General features: G+C 48.0%; 1 protein-coding gene across 4 annotated transcripts in view; it reads right to left on the minus strand.

Moving 5' to 3' along the window:
- ZFP64 (ZFP64 zinc finger protein) overlaps positions 1-7,119 on the minus strand; it is an 87,421-nt gene extending 80,302 nt beyond the window's left edge. Inside the window, exons 1-2 of one of the 4 annotated variants that reach the window (XM_082744951.1) lie at positions 6,385-7,119; positions 2,563-2,796 (exon numbers count right to left, since the gene is read on the minus strand). In XM_082744951.1, coding sequence (XP_082601077.1) covers positions 2,563-2,796; positions 6,385-6,430 — 280 coding nt within the window. In that variant the 5' untranslated portion in view covers positions 6,431-7,119. Of the gene's footprint in view, positions 1-2,562; positions 2,803-6,384 lie in introns of all 4 variants that reach the window. The other 3 variants (XM_082744950.1, XM_082744949.1, XM_082744948.1) reach the window with 3 other exon arrangements.
- Between the last annotated feature and the right edge of the window lie 1,845 nt (positions 7,120-8,964).

Consider the following 8,964-nt stretch of genomic DNA (forward strand, 5'->3'; position numbering starts at 1 on the left):
ATCTTGGCTGCTGCCGTACAGAGTGAAGGGGAGTGTCCTAAGATGAAACAAGATCCGCCGTCGGGAAAAGTATTTTGGGCAGAGGGAACAGCATAAGCGAAGCCTCAGAATCTGGAAAGGTGCAGTGGCCAAAAATAAAGTGTGGGCCTTGACGCCTCCTGACGTTTTATGGGTTTCACACCCCCATGTGCAGGGTTATTGGGAGTTTGATTCTGAGGACGGCGAACAGGGGGAAGACCACAAGGGTAAAAGCCAAAATACCCAAGTCCTGGGACTGTCTTGAACTGGTGGTCCTCTCCCACCTGTAGCTTTATGTCCAGCCATAAAATAAGAAAACCCACTGCTAAGGTGGTTTTTAGCTTTAACACTTTCTTAGTGACTTCCTCTGGGATGATAATTAAGATAAGCTTGGGAAAAAGTGGGACAACCTCAAGGTGCTTTTGTTAAGGCTTGTGAGGTGATCAGGTAATTATAGTTCAGCATTTTAAAGACTCAGGAGACAACCCCAAAACTTTGCTTATTGGCAAAAAAAATCCAACCACCACACCAATACCAAGGTGGTGAAAGTCGGTGCGCCCCCACCATGTTCTTTCACCCCCCCCCCCAGATCCAGATTAACTATCTGCTAAACACTGTCGGAGAAGAGTCTAGAAAAAGCCTGTGGGCTCAGTCAGGCTGATGGATATATTTCGTTTGGCCAACAAAGTTTTAAAATTTCAGAAATTTTACATTTTTCAGCTTCTCTGAAAAACCCAAATATCTAACTGACTGGATCCAAAGGGCAGCTGTCCCTTCGGATGATCATATGTACTCATTCTACTTAAACCACAGTCCCCACCAGTCCCCATTACCTTTTGCACAGTTTGCTTCTTTCCTTAACATTACCTGCCTCATTCCTGTTCTAGAAGCTTGCCTCGAATATAATACTAGGTATGCATCCATATGTGTGTTTTTATACTCCCCCCCCCCCCCAAGAATCTTTGTATCTCTACAAAGCTCTAGCTCCCCTTTTCAAGGTTAAGTCATATTTCACTGTCCGAATCTCTGATGTTTATTTATCTGATTTTCTCTTGATGTATACATACAAAGGTACCACTTTCTTTATAGCCTATATAGTAAATGAACACCCTTATACATCTGTTTATGAAATTTTAGGGGATAAGTGGACTTACTAGGTAAATGTGTTTATGTACATTTTAAAATTTGGAACATTTTAAATTTAAGATGTTAAATTTAAAAGACATCACAAAATTGTCCAAGTTATATGAATTTACACTGAAAGCAGTATCTGTCCCAGCCCTTCTTTTGACTCACATTAATTTAATTACTAAGGTGACAGAGCATCCTTCTATGTTCAGTGGTCTCTTGTATATTAGCTGCTGCCCTTTGCTGACATTTTCATTTGCTTCTTTTTCTCTACTCTTATTGATTTTAGGAGTTCTTTATATATGAAGGACATTAAGCCTTAGTCATCTGTGCTGCAGTTTGTTCCCCCAGTTGTTGGTCTTTAGTTTTATACATTGTTTTTACTTTGGGAAAATTTTAACTTTATTTGTAGCCACATTCCTGATGCTTTTTCTTTTGCCAGAGGACTCCAGCTTGTCTTTTAGTAGGCAGAGTATTGATATATATACCATATCTATATCTATATATATATATGATTATTTTTTAAAGACTTTATTTTTAAGTCTCTACACCCAACGTGGGGCTCAAACTCACAACCCTGAGATCAAGAGTGACATGTTCCACCAACTGAGTCAGCCAGAAGTCCCATATACTTTCATTTAAAAATCTGAATGCCTTTAGCTACAGAATACATTCTCTGTTACCCCGCAGGATCTGACAGCATCTCTGCTATCTATTTCATAAATGGGTGACTTCACATTTTTAAACTTATCCGTCTAGTCCCTTGAGACAGACCCTAGAGGTGTAAGTACAGGTAATGTTAGTGCGACTGTGTGTCTGTGTGTGTGTGTGTGTATTTACTCTACAATTTTATGGTTTCACTGTGCACATTTAAATTTTAGATCCATCTGTAATTTATTTTTGGTGGAGTAAATGAACACAACCAAGAACTAGGATGAACTTTTCTATTTTCCTAGCTGGCAGCAAGGGAGGGGAGAGTGGGGAGGCATCAAAACCTACTGGTAAATTAAAACACACAACAAAACAAACAAAACATGTTTTTTGTCCCTTTATAAAAATAATGCAAATTTTAAGATCAAACCCACACTACCACCACCCAAAATAACTACTTTTTTTTCATGCATTTCCTATAAGTATTTTTTTTTTCTTGGTGTATACAGGTTTTTGTTTTAGAAATCTGTTTTTTGTCTGTTTTAACACATGACAACATCTATAACTGCTAACAGTTAATGTTGCCACCCAGCAGTTCCCAAACCTGGCTGGGCAGCTGGCTTCCCAGTGGAGCTTGTTAAAAATAATGAATCAGCCTGCCTACAGGGTGGACCCTGGGAATCTATATTTTTAATAAGTTCCACGGAGGTGTTTGGGACATAACGGGGCCAACTCTAACAGTCTCTCCCACTGTCGCGACCGTACCTGTGATCGTCTGTGTCTCGGAGGTGATGGTTCTGGTGGTGGTCTGAGTCTGGGCGGCAGGCACTGTTTCTTCGGATACAAACTGGACTGCGCTGGGGGCTGCCCCGGACGTGCCGGTCAGTTGGCAGCCGCTCTGCTTGTGAGCTACAAAGGCATCCAGGTTGTTAAACTGCTGCTTGCAAATACCGCAGATGTGGATGTCCGGAGTGAGCTCAACCAGCACTGTGGTGCCACCTGGGACTCCATGGGACAAAGGGAAAGCCACAGGTTAATTAATTAATTAACGAATTTCAAACAGCCTGAAATTATAACACCAACCAGATTCATGGTAGAAAAAAGGGTACTGTGGCAGAGATGGCTAGAGGCTAACCTGATGTCCCTTCTACTTCCGTCTTCTCCCTTAGTAGCAATGTTCCCAGATCCAAGTGACTGCTGCCCGCAGGGGCACTAGTGGTATTTTATGCAAGAAAGTTCTCTGAGGGATGCCTGGGTGGCCCAGTCAGTTAAGCATCTACCTTCGGCTCAGGTCATGATCCCAGGGTCCTGGGATCTAGTCCCACATCGGGCTCCTTGCTCAGCAGGGAGCCTGCTTTTCCCTTGTCTGCTGCTCCCCCTGCTTATGCTCTCTTTCTCTGACAAATAAATAAATAAAATCTTAAAAAAAAAAAAGTTAGTTCTTTGATGTGCAGGACTGCTGCACTTTGAAGGAGCAGTAGCCATGTCCCATCCCAATGAAAGGTAGTTTTATTCCCCATTCGTTATGAAAATCAATCCCTCTGCTTGTACCTGCTTCTTGCCCCGGACGCTGCCAAGAGAACTACTAAATGATCTTGGTCCCTCACATGCTTGGGAACTTCTGGGAAGTTTGGCCTTTCATGATAAAAAGGGGTCAGACATGAATGGCACTGGTTCCCTCTAATTTTGGTGTTAAGTGCAGATGTGATGCCAGGAGCTTCTGCAACCCTATTTTCACTATGAGGAAAATGCTCAGATCGCTACAGATGCTGATCCCTTGATCCCCTGCATCAACTAATTTCAGACTTCTCATTAGGCTGGTAGAGTTCAGTTGGTTACTTGTAGCCAAAATTCATTCCTAACTGATAGGGACATTGTTTCTCAATAGTAATGATGCCAAGAGTTAATACTTGTGTTACTATATTAGAAAGTGTGATGGAAAGGTTGGTTAAATGAAGAAATACAACCAATTAGTAAGTCTCTAATATGACAACCTTCATTTTTATTTTTAAAGATTTTCCTGCTTCATTATAAGGAAACTCATGTTTGTAACAGAAAATTTGGAACAGAAGAAGCAGGGGGAAAATCAGTCACAATCTTTCCACCTATGTGTACCATGAACACTACAAATTATTTTGTTCCATTTATTTTCTTTATGCTTAAAAATTAAGATCATAATGTACTATAAAATTAGTCTTCTCCCCACATAATATCACATAAGCACTGTGGCTAGATCACTAAAATTTTTATAAGTATAATTATTTAACAGGTGCCTGGGTGGCTCAGTAGATTAAGCGCTCAACTCTTGGTTTCGGCTCAGGTCATGTCATGGATGGTAGGATGGAGCCTTGCCGTGGGCTCTGTGCTCAGTGGGGAGCCTGCCTGAGATTCTCTCCCTCTGCCCCCTCCCCACTCTCTCTTTCTTTCTCTCTCCCTCTCTCAAATAAATAAATCTTTAAAAATATATATAATCATCTAATAACACACTATTTCATGTTATCTATGCATCATAATCTTAGTACTTATAAGGTCTTTATTATTTCTAAATTTCCTGAAATCTAAATCACATGAGAACTACCTTTGTGTATATACGGTTGGTATAAATGAATCATAACTTTCTGAAAATTTATAAATATTTATATTATGTTCAATTTTCTCAAGTTGAGCTGACAAAAAAAATCTCTGTGTAGAAATACAATTTGGTTGACTTGCTAAGGAGAGCTGGTCTGGGCTGTGTCATAATATTTTCTTTTTTTTCCTTTTAATATTATTTATTTATTTATTTGACAGACAGAGATCACATGTAGGCAGGGAGGCAGGCAGAGAGAGAGAGGAGGAAGCAGGCTCCCCACCGAGCAGAGAGCCCGATGCGGGGCTCAATCCCAGGACGCTGAGATCATGACCCGAGCCGAAGGCAGAGGCTTAACCCACTGAGCCACCCAGGCGCCCTGCGTCATAGTATTTTCTAAACCGTTTTGCAGAGTGCTTGTGCACTTAAATACACCGAATCAATGGGTGAAAGGAATGAAGCCTTTTCTATTCCTCTGGAACACGACCTCCTCCCGGCAGCTAAGATGCCCATGAGACTAAAAGGAAAACGAACCAAAAGACGAGGTGACTGGCATTGATGAGGATTCCTTAATGATCCAACAAGATTGATGCCTAGTATGAAAGGGTTTTAATGACAATGTCTCCAGTGTGTGGCAAGCACATAAACAATGACCTAGACTTTCCTTACAATCTTGACGTTACAATTTACAAACAGTGACTTGGGCTTGGTCTCTCTCATCCGTAAGATGGGTAAAAGTTTCTGTTCTATAGGGTAGGTAAGAGGATTAAATAAGGTGGTGCTTGTAAAGGGCCAGGCCAGGGCTCCCCATGCCCGTGTATGATACCTGGTGGTGTTATTCCTGAGATACCCTGTTAGAAGTGACAGTATCCCTCTCTGAACATTTGGAATGATAAAATATACCTAACCTCCTGCATTTGCAGTGAGAATTAACAGACCAAACAGAAAACACTGGGTACAGGTTGGTGCTCAACAGCAACAAGAATTCCTTTATCTCCACTACGTTCTCCAAACTTGTAATGGCATCACAACAAATGGGTTTTGTGTGTGTGTGTGTGTTAAACATGGACTTATCTGTGCTCCACTTGGGAGATACTGAGTCCTAACGGAGGTAGGGTGCAGGAGGGGCTGGTGTTCAGAGAAATCTGTGCTTCTCACAAGTTACGCCAAGTTTGGGAGGCAGTGTCTGCACAACAGCTAACAAGCTAAGCGCTTCCTATGTGCTAGGTGTCTGCAAAACCCTGTGCCAGGGTAGGGGGTCGTTCTCAAACTCTGCAACCGAACCACTCGGGGTCTGGCCACAGATTCTCTCCCCCACGACCCCATCTAATGGGTGGGGCCCAGGGAGCTTTTTTCTTTTTTTTAAAGAAGCGCTCCCGCTCTCAGGTGGCTGGTTTGCGCTCGGTCTCTGGACCCCACTTTGGAAAACAATGCCGCCGGCGAAATCAGGTACTTGAATAAGGCTGCTGACCCCATCAGGAAAATTAAAATGAATCCCAAACTCAAAGCGACCACCGCCCCATTCCCCATTCAGATCTTCACCTTTAATATGTAAAAGGATTCCCAGTGTGCCGGCAAGCCCAGCCCGCCAGACCTCACGAAACCCTCGGATCCCCAGACTTCAAGGATTTGGAGCCACCGAGGCAGAAGTTTTCCCATCAGCGTAATGGCAGTTACCCCCAAATCCCCCCAAACTCCGCCGGGGAGGGGGCGGGGAATGCCCCGAGGGGGTGGCGATTGTCTGAACGGCATGCCCTCCCCCACCGTTCCCTTACAAGGGGTCTTGCGAGGCTGGAGAGCGCCCCCCGCCTTGCACTGGGTTGGGTGCCCCCATCCCAAGCCCACTCCGGCGCCCCCTGCACAGCGCGCCCGCCGCGGTGCCCGAGACGCCGGCTCGGGGCCGTCACCCCGATTTCGGGGCCCCGGGCCTGCTCGCTGCGTCGCAGACGTGCTTGGGCCCGGGCCCCGGAGCGCGCACTGGGCCCCGGAGCGCGCACTGCGTCCGGAAAAGCACTTACTTTGCACCGAGCCCGGGAAGCTCTCGCCCTCGCTGCTCGCGTTCATGGCCACAGACTGGGAGGTCCCCGGCCGGCCGGGGTGCCAGGGTGGGGGGCGCTGATCTACATGGTGCAGGGACTTTTCCTTTTATTTTTCCACACCCCCCAGCCTTCCTTCTCCCAACTCCGCCGGGCGGGGAGGACGGATGTAAAGCAAGCTCCACTTCCGCTGCCTAGAGGGCGCTGGCCGGGCCCGGCCGCCCCAGCCTGGCTTTGCCTCCGCGGCTCCCCGGGGAAGCTGCGGGCCAATCCCGATGCCCGGGCCCCCCGGGCCGGGACCGCGGAATCCCCCGGGATCTGGACCGCGCGCAAACGTCCCTGCGGGTTGGGCAGCCGCGGGCGGCTCGGGATGCGCCCCCACCCCCGGCCGCGGCCGCCGGCGCCGGGCCCGCACCCCTGCGGTCGTGGCGGACGCGTTTGGCCTCCCCGGCTCGGGCGCCTTTGCACCTGCCGCCCTGGGCGTCTGGTCCCCAAGGCGTCGCTCCCGGGTCGCCGGGATGCTCGAGCAGAGGGGACCGCGTCGAGCTGCGGTTGGGGGTTGGGTGCGCCGGGCGCGGCGAGCTTGGGGAGAAACCCCAGCTGAGCATCAGCGGCGGGCAGATCGGCAGAGCGCTGGGCGGGTCCCCTGCCCGGCTAGTGAAATAAAGGGGACAGTGATCACGTGGATCCTAAGAGCAACAACTAGGATCAAGAGCCAGAGGCCCCCTGCGCCAGGGTTCTGCCCCCTTTATCGGGCACTGTCACCTGGAGGGCTCGCTAGAACACAGACGGCCGGTCCGCCCCAGAGTTTCGGACTCAGTAAGGCTGGGGCGAGGCCCAAGAACGAGCATTTCCAAGTTTCCTGCTGTTGGAGTCCCAGCTGTTGGTCCATACTGTCCTCTCTGATCTGTGTCCCCTTGGCCGACCCCATCTCCTACAGCTCTCTCCTTTACTTCGGCTTCAGCACCAAGCCCTCTCCAGCCTCAGGTCGCCGCGCTAATGCTCCCTCTATTCACCCGCCCGCCTCTCTGCTGTCTTCCGGAGAGTCACACTCACAGTCACGGCGAGGCCAGTGCTGGCTAGTCCATTCTAATATGGACGCTCCCTCCTCCCCCACCCAGCAGCTCCCTGTCTCTCGCTGGTCTGCCTTTTCTTTCTTCTTAGAACCTATTACATTTAACATTATGTACCTGGAATATATCTATCCAGCGATAGATAATTTACTTGTGTATTACCTGTCCGCCGGCCCGCCCCCCACACATTCAAAAGTTCCCGAGAAAGTGGGATTAAAAAAAACAAAAAATCTCTTTGCTTCACTGATCTATCTATCCCCAGCCACTTGGCCTAGTGCCTGGACCGTAGTAGGCGCTCCCTGAATAGGACTGTAGAGCTTATGGAATTTTCTCTGCTGCTTCCTTTAAGGGATTGTTCATGCCTCCACCAGTTACTTATAGGTAAGTGCTGCAATGTGCCAGACACTGTGCTAGGCCCTGGAGGTCCAAGGGTGATCCAAATGATTGGGTACCTGCTCTAAGAGAACTCGGCTAGCGGCTAGTGATGCGGTCAATGCTGAATAGTGAAATCAGCCGTGTGATTTCTTTCTTTCTTTCTCTCTCTTTTTAAAAAGATTTTATTTATTTATTTATTGAGAGAGAGAGAGCACACTAGCAGGGGGAGGGGCAGAGGGAGAGAGAGAGAGTTCCCCGCTGAACTGGGAACCCGAAGTGGGGCTCCATCCTAGGACCCTGAGATCTTAACCTGAGCGAAGTCAGATGCTTAACGGACTGAGCCACTCAGGTGCCCCACAGTGTGATTGCTTAATAGTGATAAGGCCTTGGAAGACAGAAAACAAGGTTGTAATCATGACTGCTGGAATGGTCAAGGAAGGCTCATTTGAGTAGGTAGTAATGAGAGAGCAGGCACTATTTGCAGGTGGGGGTGGGGAGGCGGAGTCCAACCTGTGGGATGGGCAGGACTTGGGGCCATGAGGCAGGAATGAGCTAGATCTGAGCCGGCTGTTCCCCACTGGTCCTATGCCATATCTTTGCTCTCTTGCTTTTTACCCAGGCCAGCTTCACATGCCTTCTTGCCCCTGCCCCAGGAGCTGTGCATTCGCTCCTCCCTCTGCCTGGATGGCTTTTCCCTGGTCTTCTGCAGGCCTGGCTTCTTTCTGTCACCAAATGGAATGTCCCTTTCCCAGGGCAATTTTTCCTGTCCCACATCTAAAGCACCTGCTCCTCTTGGCACTCTGCCACACCACCTTCATTATACCTGTCCCTAGCGAACGTGACCCACACAGGTCCTGCAGCTTAGGGTCATGCTTGCTCTTGAATGCTTGGTCCATGTTCACGGATGTGCACACCTGGGCAGGCTCCACCTGGATCAAGACACAGAACATTTCCAGCCTTCTGACCCTTCCCAGCCAGTGCTACTGCAGCTCCCAAGCCCGGAGAGGTAAGCCCCACTCTGACTTCCTTGTGCTGAGCGCAGAATTCTTCGTATTAGCTTGAAGAGAAGAAACATCTAGAGGGCTTGGGAAAAACCAAATTCTCAAGTCCTAAC

The sequence above is a fragment of the Mustela nivalis genome (genome assembly GCF_964662115.1).
Source record: "Mustela nivalis genome assembly, chromosome: 8".
NCBI lineage: Eukaryota > Metazoa > Chordata > Mammalia > Carnivora > Mustelidae > Mustela > Mustela nivalis.